At 41.6% G+C, this 24,897-nt stretch overlaps 1 protein-coding gene and 1 non-coding gene across 3 annotated transcripts in view; both read right to left on the reverse strand.

Annotated features, from left to right (window-relative positions):
- Nucleotides 1–24,897, reverse strand: part of sh3pxd2b (SH3 and PX domains 2B) — a 270,163-nt gene that overhangs the window by 147,635 nt on the left and 97,631 nt on the right. For both annotated transcript variants that reach the window (XM_067996413.1, XM_067996411.1), the window contains exon 4: nt 10,531–10,607. In XM_067996413.1, coding sequence (XP_067852514.1) covers nt 10,531–10,607 — 77 coding nt within the window. The remainder of the gene's footprint in view (nt 1–10,530; nt 10,608–24,897) is intronic.
- trnag-gcc (transfer RNA glycine (anticodon GCC)) lies at nt 13,897–13,967 on the reverse strand. The gene has a single exon. It is a non-coding gene; the product is annotated as a tRNA-Gly (tRNA).

The raw sequence follows: 24,897 nt of genomic DNA on the forward strand, positions 1-24,897 counted from the left end.
TGCTGCCCCTCGATCATTCTCCTTTTAAAGGATGGACCCCAGGGTTCAGCATCTGGGTCCAGCTGAGTAGAGCCTGGAGAAAAGTGCCCCCACCGACACGGACTCTCCACGGACTCTGCCCCTGCCATCAGTGGCTGCTCGTGCTCATGTGAGTGGTGACTCACCATGTGCGACCCCAACTAAGTGAGGACGGGGACACACCGAGGTGTGTGTATCTGCACTGGTGGATGGCTCGCTCAGAGGTCGGCAGGTCCTCTGAGGAATCGCCCTCCGCCGTCACGGCGGTCGCTGAAAGCCCTGTAAGAGAACAGAAGGCAATATTAAGCATGATCACAGATATTGAGGTGCTGAAGATGGCAAGGCATGTTAACATCATTTGCTAATGTGAGTGCTGAATGTTAAAGTTCTGTCACCAGCCGTTTGTCGGGTGGCAGTCTCGGTGTCCCCGACGGACAGTCACTCGAGGGTGCGGCTCAGCTCCAGCGCCTCCTGTTCTGCATCCGTGAGGACGATCTGATGTTGCAGCCCCCCTCTGGTCTTTGCCCTCTCCCATGCATTCTGGGCTCTCTTCTCCTATAAGGGGAGAAAGTAGAGAGGCGTGAGTGGGGGATGGTGACGTGGCCAACCGAAGAATGCATTGGTTTGGGTGAGGCTGACCGTGAAAGAGATGCATCAGAGGGTGAGTGTGAGACAGAGCCATGACATTGTATGAGGATTGGATTCAGTGGTAGTGGAAGGATGAGTACTGGGGAGGTGAGTAAGTGCAGGTAAGTTGAGGATGAGGTTTGAGTGGGTATGAGGAGTCAGGGGGATATAGACAGGCTGGGTGAGTGGGCGGAGATTTGGCAGATGCAATACAATTTTGGAAAATGTGAGGTTATGCACTTTGGCAGGAAAAATCAGAGAGCAAGTTATTATCTAAATGGTGTGAAACTGGAAAGTACTGCAGTACAAAGGGATCTGGGGGTCCTAGTGCAAGAAAATCAAAAAGTTAGTATGCAGGTGCAGCAGGTGATCAAGAAGGCCAACGGAATGTTGGCTTTTATTGCTAGGGGGATAGAATATAAAAACAGGGAGGTATTGCTGCAGTTATATAAGGTAATGGTGAGACCGCACCTGGAATACTGCATGCTGTTTTGGTGTCCATACTTAAGAAAAGACATACTTGTTCTCGAGGCAGTACAAAGAAGGTTCACTCGGTTAATCCCGGGGATGAGGGGGCAGACATATGAGGAGAGGTTGAGTAGATTGGGACTCTACTCATTGGAGTTCAGAAGAATGAGAGGCGATCTTATTGAAACATATAAGATTGTGAAGGGGCTTGATCGGGTGGATGCGGTAAGGATGTTCCCAAGGATGGGTGAAACTAGAACTAGGGGGCATAATCTTAGAATAAGGGGCTGCTCTTTCAAAACTGAGATGAGGAGAAACTTCTTCACTCAGAGGGTAGTAGGTCTGTGGAATTTGCTGCCCCAGGAAGCGGTGGAAGCTACATCATTAAATAAATTTAAAACAGAAATAGACAGTTTCCTAGAAGTAAAGGGAATTAGGGGTTACGGGGAGCGGGCAGGAAATTGGACATGAATTTAGATTTGAGGTTAGGATCAGATCAGCCATGATCTTATTGAATGGCGGAGCAGGCTCGAGGGGCCGATTGGCCTACTCCTGCTCCTATTTCTTATGTTCTTATGTGACAGAGTAGTGTTGGCATGTACAGAATGAGTTGTGGGGTGGGGGCGGTGATGTGGAAGACGGAGTGCAGGAGAATGAGTCATTGTACTCACTTTGGCTGACCTAGTTAGGTCATTGAAGCACTTCCTGCACTGGATCCATGTGCGGGAGACGTTGCTGCTGCTGGTGACCTCCTCTGCCGCCTCGAGCCAGGCCTTCCTGGTGGCAGAGACAGGCCACTTCCTCCTGTCCGCCGGGTAGAAAATATTCCTCCTCCTCCTCGCCCCGTCCAGTAAGACCTGGAGTGAGGCATCAGTAAATCTGGGAGCAGCCTTTCCCCTGGGCTGCTCCATTCTATAATTTTGGTTCTTTGCTGCAGGATCAGTCATTGGAGGACTGCCCCTTTAAATAGGGCTTCTCCAGCTGACAGCCTGTGATGTGGGTACACAGTCCACCTGCTGTGCAGGTTTCCAACGGTAAACCCGGAAGCCACGTTAAGTGGCTTCAATTCACCCGCGATCACATGGGGAACGGATGGATTTCACTGGGCGGGTTACCCACACGTCCAGTCGCCCCCCCCCCCCGCTGCCATCCTGCCTCCCTGGTTATCTCGGGGCCCAAGATTTGAGCACTTAATCTAAGTTTACATTTCAGTGCAGTACGAAAAAACTGTTGCAGCATCAGAGGTATTGTCCTTCAGATGAGATATTAAATTCAGGCACATCTGCCTGTTCCAGAAGATATAAAAGATCCTATGGCACAATTTGAAGAACAGGGAATCCTCCCAGTATCCTGAGAAACATTTATCCCTCAACCAACATCACTAAATAGATTATTATTTATTTAGAGTGTCAGCTTGGCTTAGTGGTAGCACTCTTGAGTCAGAATGTCATCGGTTCAAGTCCCATTCCAGAGACTTGAGCACATACTCTGGGCTGGCACTTCAGTGCAGTACTGAGGGAGTGCTGCACTGTCAGAGGTGCCATTTATCGGATGAGATGTTAAACTGTCTGCCCTCTGGTGTCCTGGCCAACATTTATCTCTCAATCAACACCTAAAAACAGGTGATCTGGTCATTTATTTCACTGTAGTTTGTGGGAGCTTGCTGTGTGCAAATCATATTCCTATGATTGAACTCCGACTTTCCTGCTCTGTGATCCAGTTTGACACTTGTCCAGTGTTCTTATCAACTGAGTCATTGGGGATCCTTATTTCATGAAATACATATATTTTGCCACAATGGAAATAGTTGAATTTATTTTGCCCCCTTTATTTCCTGTATCATATCTCCTTTGCAGTATTCCTCAAAGGGGAAAGGACTGAATTAGTATCGTGACCAGACCCTGTTAAAACCTTCTTTGTAAAGACCTGCTCTGGCAACCACAATGCATGAGAGATCAGGTAGGCTGTAAAATATATTGAAATATAACAATATTAGCTTGAAATATGTTTTTGTTTTCATTTTTTTTTAAACTGGGAATTATTCAATTCTTATTGTTAAAAAAAATAAACTAAGTAAAAATTTAAGAGGGAAATAAGTGTTACAATTTCTGTATAAAATTGAATGTTGTATATAAAAATGTGTACAGAATTACTCACTTTATGCCTTTAACTGGTTATTAAAAAAAGGTTTCTTCTAGATTTGTTTTATACAAATATTTTTTACATTTTGATGAGGTGCCGAGAGGAATGGAGAGAAAATGCCACAGGCCACAAGACACAATCACTCATGCAGCTGAAATGTTATTAAACCATGAGATGTGAGTAAAAATCAGTAAAAGCAGATTAAAAATGACCTTTCTAGACATCTTAAATCTAATACAAATTTCCCCCTAATTTATTGCCTCCTTTGTGCTAAGGTAGAGACGCAGAATCTAGCTGCACTAACTGTCCTGGGAAAGATTTCCTCTGCACTAGCTGTAGTGAATCGTAAACTCGCCAAAGTGTCAGCCTTGGCTCAGTGGTAGCACATTTGCCTCCAAGTCAGACAGTTGTGGGTTCAAGTCCCATTCCAGAGACTTGAACACGTGATTTAGGCTAAGACTTTAGTGCAGGACTGAGAAGTATTGCACTGCCACAGGTGCCGTCCTTCGAGACGAAAAGTGGGTGTAAAAGATCCTGTGGCAATAGTTGAAGGAGCAGTGGCGTTCGCCCGATGTCCTGGCCAACATTTATCCCTCAATCATCCTGTCCTGCACAAAGTCTGATTATTTATTTCACTGCTGTTTGTGGGTCCTTGCTGTGCACGAATTGGCTGCTGCGTTTCAGACATTAAAACAGTGACGACACATCAAAAGTACTTCATCGGCTGTAAAGTGCTTTGGGTCATCCTGAGGTCATGACAGGCGCTATATAAATGCAAGTTCTTTCTTAAAAGAATCTGTTTGCAATTTCACTACACCCAAGCACACAGAGGAAATCTCTCTCACACCCTCCACTATTCTGAGGACAATTTCTCCAATCAAAGAAAACAGGTCTTTGGTAATGAAAACACGTGGCCGCCACCAATCCGTCTTCCTCCTATGCTTCCACTTAACCGTTCCAACCAGATGTATGCTTCAACAAAGTGTCTGTTTATATTCTTTGAGATTTACTGTGGAAAGTATCCAACACCAGAAAATTTCAGCAGCCATTTGCTTAGTTCTGCAGAGTTGTGCAAATGTCCCTGTCCATAGAAAGATGGACACCTGAGTCCATAGAAAGATGGACTCGCTCACCTGACGAAGGAGAAAGCCTCCGAAAGCTTGTGATTTTTAAATAAAACAGTTGGACTATAACCTGGTGTTGTAAGATTCCTTACATCCATAGAAAGAGGCATTAGTAGGAAACATTCTGTATCTGTTCAAGGGCCATAGTTCCTGTGGAAGCATAATGTTAGCCAATTACAAATTTGTTGCTACAACAGTCTCATGTAAACTGCCCCATGGTTATCATATAACAGACGCCAGCTATTAAAGGGGCCGTGTCATAAAAAGGGCAAGGAATCCGCTTCTTCATACTCCATGCATATTGATGATTTTAACGCTAGAAACAAATGTGTGCTGAAATCAAAACTTTCAGATCTCCTACTAGCAACGGAGTTTGTAAACATTGCATCGCCAAGTCACTTTGATCTCTCGAATCAAAGAGCTTGCAGTGAGGAGTTCAAAGAGCAACAGCATGGAAAATACTCTGACCACATTCATATCAGCAGATTGGTATGTGTTAAATATGCAAGTTTCTCCCAGAGAGCCCACCACCATTGTTATCTCACCTCATCCATTTTCAGTGTATTATCTATTGCAAGATAAGCAATGTAGTTTTTTTAAAAATGCTGACAAGAGGAGTTCCTATTTTTAATTGATTTTTCATGCATCAATACTTTTCAAGGAAAAGGCCCAAAACAACAAATTCTATTTTCTCTTATTCCCCCTTAATTTCCCTGATATTCCAGAACTCTATTCCTCTCAAAAATCTACTCTGACTAGGCGTGCGTAGCAATTGTTCTGTTTGTATCTAATTTATGCTCAATTCTGGGCCAAGGTTAAAATATTTTATGCTCATACCTATTAAAACTAGGAGATTGATAGATTTTTGTTAGGTAAGGGTATCAAGGGATATGGAGCAAAGGCAGTTAAATGGCGGAGCAGACTGGAGGGGCTAAATGTCGTACTCCTGTTCCTACGGTAGAAATTCGTCTTCGGAGGCAGCACATAAACAGGTGCTATCGCATCCTAAGTCGATGAAACCAAATGTCAGGCGAGGCGTATAACAGGTGCCTGACGTGAGATCGCCCGAGACGTATTTCTACCCCTCTACGTTCTCCGTGTTGTCCTGTTTTGATGTGAATATGGGGACAGTAAAAAACCTGCTTCTTGAAATTTTGTGAAAATTGGAACTGAGCTCAAACTTCGCTTCCTATTCCATTTACGTATAAACAGATTTGATCAGAATACGTTGTCTGGATAAAAGGAACTTGGCAACAGGGCCGACAAACAGAGGTTGGTGCCTTTTGTACACAAAGCATGTAATAACCACTACGAATAATAAACAAAATATCAAAAATGCATTGTGTCTACAGCACAATAATTGAAAAAGTAGCAGTTTTAATAACAAACTTTAAAATTAACTGGAATCCAGAATATTACAGCTTTAATATATAGAATAGTAAAATGAGCTATAACAAACCATAAACTGTAAGGCAGAAATAGTTGAGGCAAGTCCTTACTGTTACTGTTAGACTGGATGCCAAATATTATATCTGCAACAATTTATTGATGTGCGTTCATAATAGCACTTACAAAGTCCCAGTTACACTGGGACTTACTCTTTGAACAGATATCAGCACACCTGCCAAGACTTGCCATACAACTTGCTGAACGGCTGGCTTCAACATGATGTGCCTACAAACCACAGTATTTAAACAGTATGACATTACAACTCAACATACTACCCTTCTTATTCTGTTTTGCATGTCTCAACCTTTCACAAATACTCTAATTTGAAACAGTTTACATTAAAAAAAACCTACAAAAGGCGTTCGGTAAGGTACCGCATAGCAGACTTATGACTAAGGTCAGAGCATGTGCAGTCAGGGGACAGGCAGCAGAATGGATAACAAGCAGGCTACAAAACAGAAAACAGAGAATAGGAGTTAGGGGTAGCTACTCAGACTGGCAAAAAGTGGGAAGTGGTGTTCCACAAGGATCGTGCTGGGACCACTGTTGTTCACAATTTACATCAACGATTTGGACTCGGGAATCAGAAGTACAATTTCAAAATTTGCGGACGACACCAAATTGGGGGGGAGGGGGGGGCGGGGAGGGGTGTAGTTAACACAAAGGAAGAATGAGACAAAATACAAGAAAACATTAATAAACTTGTAGAATAGGTGTGTAATTGGCAAATAAATTTCAATATAGATAAGTGTGAGGTGGTGCATTTTGGTTGGAAGAATAAAGAGGCCACATACTGCTTAGATAATAAGAGTCTAAATGGGGTAGAGGAGCAAAGGGATCTCAGAGTACAGATACACAAATCACTAAAAGTAGCGACACAGGTTAATAAGGCCATTAAAAAAAAGCAAACCAGGCACTGGGGTTCATTTCTAGAGGGAGAGAATGGAAAAAAAAGAGAAGTTATGTTAAACTTGTATAGAACCTTGGTTAGATCACAGTTGGAGTACTGTGCAGAGTTTTGGGCTCCATATTATAAAATGGATAGGGCCAATGGAGAAGGTGCAAAAAATTTCATAAGAACGATACCAGAACTGTGAGGATTTTTTAAAAATTCCTTCATGGGACGTAGGTGTCGCTGGCAAGACCGGCATTTATTACCCATCCCTAATTGCCCTCGAGAAGGTGGTGGTGTGCCGCCTTCTTGAACCACTGCAGTCCGTGTGGTGAAGGTTCTCCCACAGTGCTGTTAGGAAGGGAGTTCCAGGATTTTGACCCAGTGACGATGAAGGAATGGCGATATATTTCCAAGTCGGGATGGTGTGTGACTTGGAGGGGAACGTGCGGGTGGTGTTGTTCCCATGTGCCTGCTGCCCTTGTCCTTGTCCTTGTCCTTCTAGATGGTAGAGGTCGCGGGTTTGGGAGGTGCTGTCGAAGAAGCAGTGGCGTGTTGCTGCAGTGCATCCTGTGGATGGTACACACTGCAGCTACTGTGCGCCGGTGGTGAAGGGAGTGAATGTTTAGGGTGGTGGATGGGGTGCCAATCAAGCGGGCTGCTTTGTCCTATATGGTGTCGAGCTTCTTGAGGGTTGGAGCTGCACTCATCCAGGCAAGTGGAGAGTATTCCATCACATTCCTGACTTGTGCCTTGTAGATGGTGGAAAGGCCTTTGGGGAGTCAAGAGGTGAGTCACTCACCTAATATTTGAGGCAAATAGCATAGATGCATTTAAAGGGAAGCTAGATGTAAGCACATGAGGGAGAAAGGAATAGAAGGATATGCTGATAGGGTTAGATGAAAAGGGGTAGGAGGGTTAGATGAAAAGGGGTAGGAGGAGGCTCGTATGGAGCATAAACACCAGCAGAGACCAGTTGGGCCGAATGACCTGTTTTCTGTGTTGTAGACTCGATATAATTTGATGTACTTGACAGATTCAATATTAGTGGGTTTCAATCTGAAGATTATGATCTACCATATTACTCAACAGCTGACACTGAATGACAGCATTAATTATATATAATTAATATACAACATTATTCTGTTCAACAGGATATCTACAGCTTACATCAGTTGGCACTAGGCCAAATGTTCTTGCAATTTAACTGAGAATGCATGTCAGCTAATATACTGGGGATTAAGAGGTAAAACCTCTGCTGGCCAGGAGTGGCACAGTAGAATTTTATCTCTATAAGCATAAGGAACAACAGGTTAACAAGCACTAATAAAGAGTGAACATTTATCATTGGTCATTAACAATTTAAAGGGACACTGACTTCATAAAAAATATACTTTTCAAACTTTTTGGTCTGAGGATGAAGAAATCAAAAAAGCTTTATACTCTTTTCATCCCGATGATCTGATGTGCAAGTGATGCAATGATGTGCTCCAACACACTCTGTCTTACCATATTGTCTGTAAATTAATAACCAATGGTTTGCAAAATACTTTATTAAAACTGTTCCCTTTAAATATCTTGGGTAGGATTTTCTGCTGCCTCTGTGCTGCTTTTCTAGCTGTACTGGGGTGGAGTGAAATGGTCCAGACATTTTTGCATGTCAGATTTTCTGCAGAAAGTTATGGTGGTGTTCAGAAGCACCTACCCAAATAGGGATGGGCATATTCTAATTAAGTGGCGATGATGGAGTGGCATCATATGTCATACCTTGTGTCATGACTGCCTTTACAACGTTGGATGTAAGTCCTCGCCAGCATTTACTAGAACCCTCTGAGGATAGGGCTGGAGGATGGGGCTTTAAAAATGTAAGTGTCCACCCAAGTGAGACAAGTCGATCGCAGGGCAATCAATACACTTTTTTCCGCCAACAGGCTTTGCTCGGGAGGTAGTCAGCCCCTTTAAGCTGCCGCAGGTGCCAGAGTTCTGCAACAGCAGTTATCCATCCTCCACTCATGGTGAGCTCCCCAGTACAGGTGAAAACACAGCTTGGAGCGCAACAAAAAAATTTGCTTAACGCTCACCCTGGATTGCTCGTGTCAAAGTAAATGCCAATAACAAAACAGAGACCAGCTAGCATTTTGAACATCTATGCAAAAAAACTCTGTCTTCAACTGCAATTTTAAAGGAATTTAATGGAATATGCAGAGATAAGAATATGTTAATGTGCACTTAATACAAGATGACATGATAAAGCCATAAAGTGGAGGGTACAAACACAAATTCACCTCCAGAATGGCTTTAATTTTACCTACTTGCTGAATAAATCCCGAACCTGCATTTCAAAAGTGTTATCATGCATCGACCCCAACCCCTCCCTTCTGTGGAACACCAAAAGCAGCAAAGAACTCTGGGATCCCAAATTTCAATATCTCAATATCAAAAAAAGGTGTGCCTGGTCAGCCATCATATGATAACTATTTTACATCTTTTTAATTCAGTCTTAAGTTTCACCCTTTACTCTTTGACAATTATTTGAGGTTATGACCACTGCCGTGTTCCCCTCTATGTTCCATGTACTTACCCACTAAAGAGCTGATTCATACACACCAAGAAGGCCCCAAGTTTGAACTCCAGTCTGTGCTGAATTAACTGATCTCTGCCAGGGTGATGGTATTCTACAATTGGCTTCAGTGCCCCTGGGTTAGGGAGGGGGGAAAAAAAATGTTCCCACTCCCAATTATGATCGAGCAACCCCTGCTGAAAGTATGCATCTTTGATCATTAGGTGAGGATGGGTTTGGGTTCAGATGCAATGTATCCATCATGGCCAACTAGCCTGTTGACACTCCCTGTCAAGTGCCACAGGCACATAAACAATGATACATGGATGGGTTACAGAGTATTTATGGTATTATAGCCAAGCAAAGAATTAATTCCTTCAAAAGAGTAGGGAAAAGGAGAAAATAAATTTTGCAAGAAAAAGGCTGGAGAATGTTTTTAATGTACACTAACATAATCTGGCTCAAAAGGGCCATTATCTTGCCTATTTATGATATCACTTTGGGGCAATGTAAAACTGGCATTAGTACTAGGAATGTGACTCTTGGTAGCAGTACAAAGTGTCATTCAAGTTGGCCAAATGTTAACTAAGACTGGTCACCTTGCTAATGTCTTCATTAACATTTTGTAATGAAGTGATAAATTACTCCTTAACAGTGAATTAAACTTTTTACTGGAGTGCACATATTATTCGTTAAATATTAATACCTAGGAAAGGCTACTCTGATTGGGTGACTGCAATCTATCATAGTTCTGCTCACGAAAGAGTCCCTTGGTTGCTGCCCCATCTTTTATGGTGACATGTATTGGTGGTCAAGGTTGCACTGTTATTCTCATTCCAGAAATAAGCACTTCCACCCTGAGGTAAAGGAGGAGTAAATCCCATGAACTGAAAGTAGGTCATTCAGTGCTAGAATAAATTTATTTTATCTTTTTCTCAGCTGAGTAAATTTAATACCCAGTAATAGAAATTAAAAGTCCTTTGATATTTGGGAAACCAGTAGAATGCTCAGTGGAAATATCTGACTACATAAGTGCAATTGTTGGTATATTTTCTGCACAGACTTGGCACTTCCATGATTTTAGACAGTAGTCTACTGTTGTGCTTTCCTGTCTGCCGCCTACTATGCTATAACTGTAGTCCGACTACATAAGCAAACATTTGTCTCAATCAGGGAGTTCTCAAAGATCACAAGCCAGAAATGAACTCAAGATCTTCACTACTCCTCTGCTGGACTTGGCTGGGACTTACCCTGCAGTACTCATCGATTGGTTTCAGCCGCTTGACTGCAACATCCCTGATGTGACTTCGTCTGAATAGGATTTTACCTGCAATGCAAACAGATAGCATCTTCTCAGCAAATTACATTTAAAAGAGCCCTTCTTCACACCGTGTAAGTCAGGAGCAAACAGTACCCACTCTTGGCATTAACTTTGTCAATCTAGAAAGAAGTCAAACGTTCCAATCCTTCAGGGTTTACTTTGGGAATATCTGGATACTGATTTCTGTGCCAGTTGTCTAAAATACATTGAAATCCTTTTCCATCCCCTCCTGAAAAATATCTGCTACAAGTACTTTTGTTGCTCTGAATGGAATATTCATTGTTTACTGGATATCTGGTAAAGTGTTCAAATGACCAAGATCTCAACAGAGCAACAAAAGTGCTTGTAACAAATATTTTTCATGGAGCCACTTATTCCTTCCACAAGGAGTGGTAGATTAAGTGGTACACGTCTGAAACAAAGCACAAACACCAATGGGCCTCACTGTGGCAAAACACAGTGACATCATGCACACAAAATTCAATTTATTCAATGAATTTTATGAAGTTGTTTTGAATATTCTTCTGTGAGTGTCTTTTGCACTGTCATTATGCGGAATATAGCAAACCACATCAAAAGATTATATTGCTGAAGGCGTTTTAGGCCAGTTTCTTCTGACATGTGGACAGGAAGGTTCTTTAAAGGGATAGCTCAGCAACATAGCTAAATGTGTCTTCCATCTATGCCTGGCATACCATTCTTCCAGACTGTACTAAGTTTCAAGAGATATTTTCTACATTGCCTCCATCATGACTGACCAACCTTCTGGTCTTTGATGTCAAGGGCAGCTACTTTCACGTCTTCTCTGGCATTCACCTATTACAACCATATCTGGATCAAGGCTGTGATAAGGTCTGGAGCTGAGTGGTTCTGGTGGAACCCAAACTGAGCATCGGTGAGCAGGTTATTGGTGAGTAGGTGCCATCTGATGGCACTATTGATGACACCTTCCATCAATTTACTAATGATTGGGAGGATGCTGGTGAAGCGGCAATGGCCAGATTAGATTTATCCTGTTAGGATATATGTGAGCAGTTCTAGACATTGTCAGGTAGCTACCAGTGTTATAGGTGTACTGCAATAGCTTGGCGGCGGGGGGGGGGGTGCTAATTCTGGTGCACAGGTCTTCAGCATCACAGCTGGGATATTGTTTGCGTCCATGCCCTTCCCTTTGTCCAATTCATTCAGATGCTTCTTAATGTTAATTGAATTGGCTGGACAACTGGTATCTGTGATATTGGGGACCTCGGGAGCAGGTTGTGTAGGATCATCCACTCAGCATGTTTGGCTGAAGATGCATGCAAACACTTAGCCGTGGCTTTTCCAGTCATGGTTGAGGACGAGGATGTTCGTTGGGCTGTCTCCTCCTATCAGTTGTCTGAATCTATGGTAAAGCCAGAGAGCTTTGCTCTGCTCTTTGGTTTTAGGACTACTTAGCTCGGTCTGTAGTCGCTGTCTTCTGATGTGTGCATGCACGTAATCCTGTGTTGCAGCTTCACTAAGTTGGTACCTATTCAAAGTTATGCCGGTTACTCCCTAAGGATTCTCCTCTGCAGCAGATACTGGCTAGGCTCAAACACCCAAATTACATGGCTGGAAAGAATGCATTGCAGGTGCTATGTGGAAGCTGACCAATATTGTTGATTCCCCTTTAATTGCCAATTATGCCTCTTAACAGGATTAAATGCAGTTTCACTCCCATTGTACAATTTAGCACACAGAATGCTTCTCCTGCTGCCACTGGTACAGATTTGAGTAGTGAGCGATTGGGAATTCAGCATTAAGCTTAATTTTGCTGCTACTTTTTTTTCCTGATTACTTTTGGTGTTACCCTTCCAGCCAAGTAATTACTAGACATATGACACTGATTTGATATATTTTGGCATCTGGTTTGAAAATTGTAAAATTTGCTAACTGAATTGCAAAGTATAGAAGTTGACTGCAGTCAGCACATTGTCATGTACATTTGAGTATGCAAAAAGCTGGATAATTTCAATTTATTTTTAAAGGTACAATATATAGCAAGATGTGCACTGAAGGATAGCAAAAGAAATTAAAAGGAGCAACAAAATGAAACACCACCATGGATCCATAATTAGTGTGAAATTGAGTTTAGAAATCCATTTCACTGGAGAAAATATGAAAATGAAATATTCTAATTTTTTGGTTTTGGTAGTGGGGCAGGAGGAGTGCCTAGTTGGATGAAAATGAAACTGCAATGAAACACTGTACTTTCACATCTGGAATCAGGGTTTAAATTTAGCTCTAAGCGATGCAATAAAATTGTCTTTGTCAGTTGGTTGTAACGGATTTGTTTTTAGAATCTGAATCAAGTTCTTTTGGGGGGTAGGGGCCTTCGGTACCCCAAAACTGCCCATACATTGAAAATATTGATAGTATTTCCATCCATTATTTCTGCCCGATTCATTCAGAAAGGCCATAAGGATGGCTGGTATGGGAAATGGAAAGAATGTTAACATATGTGATCTTCTGAGGTTAAATGTTACAGGAGAATTGCCACTGCTCAGAGAATGACATTTTAATCACTTGGTTCTGGAAAAGCTGAGTGTTATATTCTTTGTTTCCTGCATCATTTTGAAGCGACATATAAATGATCACATTGGTTTGTACATTTATATACAAATCTCAAACAAGTTGACAATGCAACACTAGGGCAGGGTAGGGTAGAGGGTGCTTTACATTGAATATCATGTATTGTCCCACGAGTGCTTGATGATGATTTTGGGTGTCAAAAGTGAAAAAAATGTAACGTTTCCTGACATTTCAAAATCTTAATTATTTTTTTTAATGATTTTGGAGAAGTTTTGCCCTAAGTATTTAGGCATTGTATACTTGGATGATACATCATTGTTTGCTGTCTATTTCATGCCAACTTAAATCCAATAGAATAATTACAGCTCATTGTAAAAGAACTGAGCTGGGATGGATTGGACATGTTTACACATCAAAATTTTAGTTTGTGCAATGATAAAAACAATTTTTTGAATCTCTGAATGATTCACTAACCTTAATCTGGTTGGCCAATATTTACTGATTTAGCAAGCTAGTTCCCAAAAACATTTTCCAAGGCAATGTTTGTTTTCAATCCAGTGTGATTTGAAGAAACACCCTGATATTTCAGCTGGAGTTACAGACTGGTTGCAATGGTTGAAACACTGCAATATGCTCAATTAAACACAGGGGAGAATCAATTTAATTGACTACATAGTATTTACAGCACAGAAACAGGTCTAGGCCGGTATTTATGCTCCACACAAGCCTAATAAACGCTCCTTGCATTAGCCAGGAATCGAACCCAGGCTTCCTGCGTGGCAGGCGAGCATTCTACCACTGAACTACCAATGCAATATCTCCATTAAACTCTCTGCCGCATTACTAACTAATGATTTCTGATACAGTAAAATGCTAAATGAAAAGGGCAGGTGCGCTGATATCAGGTGAGGACAGCATCAGCCGTTAACCACAAGGCAAGGTAACATAATGAGAGGTGTGCAGGCAGTGCAAATCCAGCCTGCAATGCCACAGTTACGCTGGGAACATGGCAGTACACATGGAGTGGGAGAAACGTACCCAATGCCCCATTAATGGATGGAACATTAACAAGGGAGTCAAAGGTTATAGTAGGTAGATGGGAAAGTAGGGTTGAGGTCACAATCAGATCAGCCATGATCTAATCAAATGGCACAGCAGGCTCGAGGGGCCAAATGCCTACTCCTGCTCTTAATTTGTATGTTCATATGGAACACTGGGTTAATGGAATAACAATAAGCGAGAGGCGAAGAGATGGTGCAGCAGCAGGCTATAAAACTTGCTGCTGCTGAAAGGAGCAATGGGACCCATTGGAGGAAGAAAGCTGAAGTTCATTGAGGTCTTTCTCTTGGGCCCAACTTCCATCAAACTTCAGAGGCTCTGACCTGTACGTTGTTCTATCAGAAATATGGAGAAGAGACAGCGTGTTTAGGAGTGGGGTAGGAGACCTGTCAAGCATGTCATGTGCACTTTGTGGAGGGAGGTAGTTATGTCAGTGAGTGCTGTCTCCTTGGCCCAGGACTCCTTTGCTGTGCAGGAACAAGTTTTACAATGTTACCAGAGTAGCCAAGATAAGTAATCTGCTCCCCGACACTGCCTTCCAGTTTCTTTATATGTGCGGTACTCCTTCATTCATTATCCTCACAATGCTCTAGGATTGTGCTCTGAGCCACTGAACCCTGCTCCCCTCACTCTTTCATCTGCTACTTATAAATTCTTCATCCCACTCAGAGTGACATACATAAACACGCCTCCTTAACTGACTACATCTGTCCTTTGTTGCTGTCAGCCCTTGATATAGCCTTCTGTCTTGAACTGCATTAATTATAAAGAGACTGCCTAACCTTCACTGCTGTAATTATATCTTCTTTTTTCTTGTCTCTTACAGGGGAAGATGGCCAAAAATGCTCACAAATCTAATCACAAATCTAAGGCCACAGTTGGTGGTCCCTGACACAAGGCCACTGGCCTTGTGAGGGGGGGTGGGGGGGGAGGAGGGGAAGCACTGTAGATTCTAGGAAACCAGTTGAACACATGGGACAGAGAAGTAGGAGGGCCAGTGACAGCTGCAGGTTTGTCTGGACCACCTGCAGCTTTCCTGTACAATGGTTTGGGAGCATAGACACACTAGCAAGCAACATGATCAGGCACCTTCAAAAGCATAGGGAGAACAGTCATGATAGCCACCTAACCAAAACAGGATACCACTGAAGACCAAAAGAAAGGGATGAGTGCCCTGCCACCTCTGCCATACCAAACATATCCTTGCCCACACCATAATTCATCCTTTCTCTCTCTCACTCAATAGCCCAGAGAACTCCACCCAGGGGGATCTAGAGCATCACACTTGCATGGCGGCACTGAGGACCATCTCAGAGGACCTGACACAGATGGCAGAGGTTACGTTCGAGTCCAAATGACATCCACAGTGCTAATATCCAAGAAGGATTCAACACACTGAAGTATTATCTGGAATAAGTGGTGGCATCAGGAACATCTCTAGATGTCTCCCCTGACAGAGGCCTCCAGATCGATCCATATATCCAACATGGACATTTTGGCCACTGGCCTTGGAGACCATTTGGAGAGAATTGTGACAAATGGGTTCTAAGAGCTTCTGGATCAACATCTTACAGGGTCTACATAATCTAACTGATAAATTCAGATCTGCCCTTTTGCTGATCAGTGGGCACTCAGATCCAGGACCCAGCATAAGTAGTGTGGCTAGTCCACGTTTATACTGCCATTCTCTTCTGATCGTGGCTTATTTGTCCTTTCCAGTCAGTTCCTTCAGGTGTCTGCTAATGCTGGTAGGGCAATACAAGATCTGCAATGGCAACACAGCCCATTGAAGAGTCCTCCTGAGACTCAGAGCTTGTTAGGGAAAGACGTCTCAGGACATCTAACTTCAAACCAATGTTAACAGACGTATTCACTTCCACAATTGTCTAATAAGCAAAAGCAGCACCTCGGCCTCTGCAATTAATCTCAGGATTTCTGAGGTAAGGAGGGGGAGAAATTAGCTAGGATCCTTCCTCCTGTTTGACTTCCAGTGACGCATGCTAGAAAGTGCACATGTAGATATAGGGTGAGAACAGGACTGGGCTCAGATGAGTTGACCTCTACTGCTCAACAGCCTACCACTGTCTAGGTTCACAGGTTCCGGGTGGCTACCTGGTGAGGTACTTGAGACAGATCAATGCTTGTGGAACTATACCCAAGCAATAGTCAGCATTCTCAGGAGAGTAGAAAGCAGGAGAAAATTGGCAAAAACAGATGTAAGAGAAACCTGTAATACATGCCATTATAATAGAATCACTCACAGGCAGAACAGCACATAACCTTAATGTTTCATTCCAATGTTTAATTTTTTTTTTAAAGTGCGTATTTATAGTTTTAATTAAAAAAAATCAGGGACGAACAGTCTATGGAAATCATCCATCTGTGTCACAGCTAATATGAGTCATTTGCGTTGGCAGCAGTTATGAATTAGCCAACTGGTGCCACTTGCCAACTTATTTCCCACAATGGTATCCACGTACCATACTTCAGGGCCCAAGTAATGTTGCTGGCCATTTGAAAGAAAGAGAGTACAAAGGGTGCATACCATATAACGTGCTCATCTACAAAAAAAAACTTTGGTTTACAGATTTAAACAGTGAAACAAATTTGTGGCATTGAATTGAGGTTTTAGTTTAATGGCTGTGTCAGCACAACTATAATGTAAGAACTGGCAAGAATTCAGGATCCACTTGAGGTACTTTGGTCAAAACGGTGTTGCCACTGGCTACGGCAATTTTGCCCTTTACATGTTGCCAAAGTGTTTCTGAACCTAAACGAAAATATAATAAGGTTATAGCAGTGACACTCATTCAAAAAATAAAGTGAATTAAAAATGTCTGGTGTTCCAAACTGCTGATATCAATTTTATTCTTCAGATGCTATTTATGAAAAACATGCATCAACAAGTCCTGCAGGGTTGTGTCCAGCATGCAGCTAAGTAAATCTGGAATTCTGGGAATTAATCTACTAGTACGTTCTTGTTTAGTGTGATGGCCCTAGTTTATTTCATGAAATCAGCAGAGCTGGCACGCAGGAACACATTTCTACTTAGCGGAGATTAAAGTTACAGTGAACTACAGTTGTTGCAAAATACTTTTGCATCATGTGTAAGTCAGAGCTGATGAAGCTGACCTATTTAAAGCAATCTCTTCTTTGTTTCAAGTGTTATGAAGATATTTTGCATGAGGCACAATGCTGTACATACAGCAAACATTCAGGAATTGTTCGTGCGCTTGTCTTTACTGTATACATTGCATGGTCCAGGCTGACAGGGATATTATAGATTAACAAATTACCCCAAATAAATTAACAAGTTAATCAGAAGTGAAGTAGAGAGGAAAAATTACCTCCACAAATCTTCTAGAGAGAAAGGTGAAGGAGTTCCCTGGGTGAATATAAGAACATGCAGAAATGTGCTACAAGGTCGGTCGGGGGCAAAGACCCGGAGAAAAACATAACTGCAAACACAAAATATTACAGTAAGAATTTTTTTCAGAACTATACAGTAAGAGGGCATTCAGATATGAGAACCCCATAGGATACTTACAGGTCTGAAACTAAGGATTAACATAAGGTAGTAAATGTTTACCTCCTCTGGGTATTCATTAGTGAAGACATGAATTACATGTCCTCCTTAAAAAGTGATAAGCCAAGTAAAATCAACAGCTTGAACATAAATGAGGAGGAAGTCCTAAAAGACTAAAAGGGTTCAAAACAATTAATCCCCAGGGGTGGACGGTATTTCTCCCCATGTACTACTAGACAAGGAATCACATTTATGAGGTAATGACAGTCATTATGTTGTTGTCAATTAACACTAGCTCCCTGTTACATATTCAAGTCTGTAGTAGATACCTTCTCGGGTTCAGTGGCGTCAATCGCTCGAGTCTAAGCATCTTATTTTTAATGGCTGTTGACTCACACTGCTTTATATCTACTTGTATGATAGTGGGATCTGGGGATATAACAATGAACCGCCTTGTGATATGAACTGGATCTCTACGGGGGAGGTTTTAAGTCCCTCCGCCTGGTGGAAAGTGGCTGTAGTGGAATTAAAATGGAGGTGCTGGACTTACAGCCCTGCTCCCGCTCCTCGCAATTTTACATGGGGCCTTCTGCTGGGTGGCCGAGGAGTTTGCCTGAATCAAGCAGGAGCCTCATTAATCCATGCAAATCAACAACAACTTGCATTTATATAGCTCCTTTAACAGTAAAATGTCCCAAGCTGCTTCACAGAAGCGTTATCAAACAAAATTTGACACCGAGCCACAGGAGCTATTAGGACAGGTTACCAAAAGCTTGGTCAAAGAGGTAGGTTTTAAGGAGCATCTTAAAAGGAGGAGAGGTAGAGATGCGAAGAGGTTTAGGGAGGGAATTCCAGAGCTTAGGGCCCTGGCAGCTGAAGGTACGGCCACCAGTGGATGTGCAAGAGACCAGAATTGGAGGAGCACAGAGATCTCAAGGGTTTTAGGGCTAGAGGAGGTCACAGAGATAGGATGGGGCAAGGCCATGGAGGGATTTGAAAAAAGGATGAGAATTTTTAAATTGAGGCATTGCTGGACAGGGAGCCAATGTAGGCCAGTGAGCACAGGGGTTTTGGGTGAACAGGACTTGGTGCAAGTTAGGATAAGGGCAGCAGAGTCATATGGTAAATGTTGGGCCCCGATACCATTTTAACTGCCTACTGGGCAGAGTGTCGTGGACTTGCCATTCAGTAAAACCTGGCAGTACAACAGAAGATGCCTGAAAGGGTAAGTCTTAAAATTATTTTTCTGGGGCCAGGTGGAGCAAGAGCACCATTGCTGCCCCGGGCTCTGCCACCTAATGGTTAAAATCTACCCCTTTGTCTTTCACAAGTCTATTTCTTCAATCTCTCCAAAGGTGGACCGAGTTTACATTAGATGAGGCCACACTTGATTCGAATCGTTAAGCTATTGTATTTCACAGTACAATGTACAGATTAACCGTAAAACTTATCAAGACATAAAAGTAATGGACACACTTAATGACCCCACTTCAGTGGGTCATTTCACTTGACTTAAACAGAATAAGCCTTCTGCATCCTGGCTTTTTGACCCTGCCTTTTAATGGTGGTCCTTCTGCCTCTTGTGTTGCAAAAGTTAGACTTTTTTTTGAAAATAGGTGCCTGACATTCTGTTTTATTCCTCACTATTTACAGTCAGAAAGAAATCAGAAACCTTCTAGCCTGCTTCTAAAGGTGTACTTGAGAATGCTCAATACTGATATACTGGGTATCTGAAAAGGAAAGTGTTCAATAGTCCAGCATTACATCCTCACCCTGATGAACACAACTTATTTTTTAAAAAGTCAGGTACTTCCTTTCGGTGTCTTAAAAACTTACAAAACAAAACCATTTTTAGATAAAGAGTTTGAAAGCAAGCAACAATAACTACAATTACTATAATAACCGTATTCTACTAAAACACATTGCTCCCTCTCCAACAAAAATCTTGGGTGGAATACCCATTGCTCTCTGCTCCTTATTCAACAGACAAAACAAACAGCACAGCTTCTCCACAAGAGTCCTGATGGCTCCTAAGATAGCCTTACAGAGAGTGTCTAGTGTAGTTATGGCATTAAATAACCCAACCATAATAATTACCATAATAAACGTGTGCTTAGGAAAATATCGCTCTCAGACTGCAGAGCCGGGCAATTTAATGCAAAGCCTTGCCAAATGTCAAAAAAATCCAAACGAACAGCCATCTGCAGCTGCGGATATTTAGACACATGAACAGATGAGATATGCGATTATCTGTAAAATCTGATTCACATCCTACATCCTTTAGAGTATGTGGCCCAAACCTTTTAAATGATTACGAACCAAAAGAGCTTCACACTGGAGGCAGGGATAGGTTCTGCGAGACACTTCATAGAAACCATGCATCCTGTTGCTATGATGAAATTCTAAACAATCTGAGCTTGAGATGAGAATGTGCTGTGTCATAATAAGGCCAAGACCACACAAGGTAACTTTCCATTCAAAAGAAAATCCTGAAGGATTTCCTTTTCCTGTGTCACAAAACACATTTTTGATTTCCTCAACTTCCCCTGGTGCTACTCAGCATTACAGTGAACAGCAGCCTTCCTCTAAAAACAGACAAGTCATCCGTTGGTTAGCCGAACATTTAACTGCTCCCACTCAAAAGAACTGAACAATTATTCAGCCGCTGTAATTAGCTGCAAATTGCATGTCCTTTGCTACTTTTGAAATATGTATATTGCTTTTATCATAATACATTATCTTTGCATATTTAACAGATAATAAAGCTCGAGATCTTTTTACTTCACAACATAGTCCAGATAAACTAACGTCATATTTCTATTTATCATTTTTAGTGACAGAATTGATGCTGAAGCCCTGAAAGAGTTTTAAGTCACCACAGCAAGCCGGGGTCATCCATTTTTATCTGGGAGCTTGGAATTGATTTATCACATAATCGAGCACTCTAATATTAATGTAAAACTGTCCTAGTGGTAGTCATGCTGGGATTTTTCTATTCAGATTTTGCATGCTCCAGAGACCAAAACCATTATATCAGCTGGAGAAACCGGTCATGTTTCAGCATTTTATTGGACCATTTTATCACAGAAAGTGGAGTTTATTCATCCTGCCTTCAATGGCCCCCCTCCCCAGCAAGGAGGGCTTGGTTGTCTGAAGGAGTGAAGTTGCGCATTCTTTACCACTTGCTTGGTGTCATGCCCTGCTTCACACTGGGCACAGATGGCACCTAAATATTCAAAATTCTGTGCAAGTTTAAAAAAAAATTGATAAGACATGCAATTAAGTAATCTACAAAAGAAATAGGCTGAACAGTGCATTTAAAAGTCTGCATAGAAGTTTCCTGCTGGTTCGGCTGCTTGTGCCATTTTTATACCAATGCTTGCACCAATAGGTATGCAAATGAGCACACACAGGAAACTTCCGTGCATGTCACTCTGGAAGCCAATGGTGGATTTAGTACTTTTTTTAAAAAAAAGATGTGCAACAACAATATAAATCAGAGGAAATTCTGGCCATTTCTGGACAAATGACAGTTTTCCTGGAAAGTTTTAGTATAACTACAGTGCAAGAGCGGCAGTGTGTCTTTTCTCTCCCCCCCACCCCACCCCCAACCGAGGAAATTAGCATGTATCTGATATGTCAGTTCCGAATAATTCGGACTTTAATAATGTTAACAGTGGCTTTTTGACACTAGTGCTGGATGCTACCCAAATTGACACCCTGATTAAGGTGTGCAAATTAATCTTTGTTACTGGAGATGGTAGTGGAACCACAGGCTTTTCAGTTGCATGTAGAAATGAGAGGTTAAACCAGAAATAAGTGCCTCCCCAGTAGGCCTGGTGGTAAAATGTCAGTGATCTTAACTGAATAACTGTGAGTTTAAACCCAGATTTAACTGAGATTCACACTATCGTCCCCTCATCATGCATGTTCTAATGGTTCTCCCAGACCATTAAATGATACAGCGCTGTTGCTGCGAAGCATCAGAGTGCTCGATTTCACACTCCACACATGCAAGTTTCCTGATTTTATTTTAAAAATCCACTAAACAGCAATACTCACAGTGAGTTTTTCTTTTGAGTAATATGCCATTTTAAAAATAGCTCATAAAGTGCTTTACATCTACAGTTGTAATACAAATGGGCAATGATTGGCAGTGTTGCATTTGTGCTTGTGTTACACCAGCTTTTACATTCCGACGTAGACAAATGAGTTCCTCGGGAAATTTCGGCGCGGAAACCGATGTAAATTTTTGTGTAGGTGCAATCCAGGAAATTCGGGGCCAATGAATCACTGCATGCACACCTCTTTGTATAAATGTAGCCTTATCATAGCCTTAAAGGCGGAGTAATAAAACTAAAACTTGTTACATTTTTGCATATTTACTACTTTGGGTCCAAGGAATACATGTTTCCAATTCAAACAGCCATTCCCAAATAATAAAATGTCAACTATTTTCATATTCTTTTCCCATCCATGTCCTACCGGTACTCCTACTTCTTAACGTCCTTATCTCCAGTCCTATGTGACCTGTTTGGCGAGAATTCTTTGCTTCTTTTGGCCTGCGTCATTTTCTCTGAGTCCCAGGCCCAGAACATGATCCACAAGCCAACGCAAACTGATATCGGGGCCTTCACTAAATGATTACATCACACACAAAAAATTTCTTGCAACAATAATGAGACCTTAGGGAATTTCTATTAAATCATTGAAATTGATTCAAGTTCAAGTTTTACACACATTATATTTGGTCCCAGCACGTCTCAATAAATGGAAAGTTGGACAGACGATCTTGGGTGGAAGTGTGAAATTTAAGGAGGTAACGATCTCATGTGTTTCAGGGTGTTTAGCCATCTCAACATGCTGACATGCTCATCTCTTATTCAAGCATTTCTTGCTATCTTGATTCAGTGGATTGACATCTGGAGTTAAATGTACCAAAAAAATCAATTCCAATACTTATTTATGGTTCTATTGGTAGAGGAAAAATCACATTCCAATACTGCAAGAATGAGAATCAAAATAAGAGATAAATAATGAATGTTCAAACAGTTGTTTGACAGTATAGCACAGTTCTCCTCAGACCTCTCACATAAGATCACTTATCTAAGAAAATTAAAAATATAATAACTTATGTACCATACTTTCATTTTTAACAGCTTTATCTTCCTGGATGACTAAGCTGGTAAAATCAGTGAGTAACTAAGTTACATGAGCAGGAGGCCCTTGGTTGAATCCCTGGTCTGTGCTGAGGTAGCTAATCTCAGCCGAAGTGACAGTAGGAGTATTGCAAATGGCTCCTGCACTACGAGGGAAGGTAAAAATTAGCAAGCATCTTGCTCTTCCTGATGGTTCTCCAAGAATTCCTAATGGAAGTGAGCTTTTGTGGGCAATGGGCGAGAACACAATTGGGCTGGGCTTTGTGTGGGGAAGCCTTCTGCAGTTGAATAGCCTGCTGACACTCCCCGTCACAGATTACACGTGAAGCATGGCCACTTGGGTGAGTTGCCAGATGATGCTTGGTATCGGTGGAACCTTAGGCCAACAAGCTACGTACTCCAGCAGGCCTGGTTTAGCAATTTAACTTTTGAACTTTGCGGTACAAGTAACAGGTTTCCAAGTGATGACATTGTCTGGGAAGATTTCCACAGGCAGGAAAAGTACTGCATGGAGCTTTGCCGCTGGCATTCCATGTGGACTTTTTGGATTAATACAGAATGCTGGAGTGCAGCTGTTACTGGGATAAATTTGGAAATGGTTCAGGAGAGGAACAGGGGTTAAAAGGAGAAAAAATTATTAAGAGAAAGAACACTACTTTTATAAATTTTTTTTACTTATCAGAGATTTACTGGGTGTTACTCTGGAAAGACCACTGGAATATTTTACTGCAAAAGCTTTTCTGGCAGAATACTACTTAAATTAATTCAGTTAATAGAAACCTGCCACCACCCTCCCAACTCCCCATACAGCTGAATTAATATTGAGAGTGAATCTTAATATAAAGTATGTAGCTGCTCTGACAATTACCAAATCAGAGGGGAGTTAACATTCATGCTGGAATATTCCAACAAGGATTTTGGAACACTTAATTACAGTAAGATGAAGTTCCTTGATCAAGAGTTTAACTGTAGATATATATTATTTAACTGGTAAAATACTTTCAAAATTTTTTTTCTTTAAACCACATTCATGATTTTCAAGCAAAGGTTTACCCTCAAACAGCATGGGACTAATATAAACCTTCAACCAGTTGTGTGACATCACCAGGTAAGAAGGAAAGTTACCTCCAGCTCAAGTTCAGTGCACCAGTTAGAACCAAAGGACATCAGCACATTGGAGTCCATCATAGCAAAAGGATATTGCTTAATTTGATTTCTGTTGCCTTTCAAAAAAAAAGTCACTTTCTTGCTAGCCCAGTAGCTACAGTACCATAGAGGTGGACTCTCTATCACACAACCTGATCTCTAATGCCCCTGCAGTCTAAAAGAACGTCTGGGGAATAAAGGTAAAACTGGCCTGGTCTCTTAAGGGCTCAGTCCTAATGGATCCAGCTCATGCATATCTCTTGGCAAAATCCAAGAAGCAAAGGTGACGACATACGTGGACACCTGGAGTAAGGAGGGAAGTTCAGGAATGGGGAAAAAAATAAATAAATAAAGTGAATATTAGACATTTCATGGATGGCTCCTTACATGCCTATTTTGAAGGGAACCTGGAGGATGACTACAGTGGTGATGGTAAATTATGTGAACATTTTTAAGTTACTGAAATAATTGACTTCTTATAGATGCACAAACAATACTTACAAAGTTTGGATAAAATTTTAAAATGTTTTAAATTACTGAGCTGATGAGTTCGCAGACAAAAGATCAAGAACATCACATAAATCTCCTTAACCAGTGAGACGTGGGGTGAGAATGACTGGAAAGTAACACCCAAGCACAGTTCCACCAGCAATCACATCCAGAAACTGTACTACGTGGATGCATCGCGCCAACGCTGACTTTGTAAATGTTTTATGTATGGATTTACCTTGAAGTCTACTATGCAACAATAGCACACGAGCATTATTCAAAATTAATAAATCAGTGTATTAATTTTTATTTATAAATTTCCTTTTGATTAAATAGTTACCAGTTGCTGCCTTTATCTGAGGAA

This window comes from Heptranchias perlo, chromosome 14, assembly GCF_035084215.1.
Source record: "Heptranchias perlo isolate sHepPer1 chromosome 14, sHepPer1.hap1, whole genome shotgun sequence".
NCBI lineage: Eukaryota > Metazoa > Chordata > Chondrichthyes > Hexanchiformes > Hexanchidae > Heptranchias > Heptranchias perlo.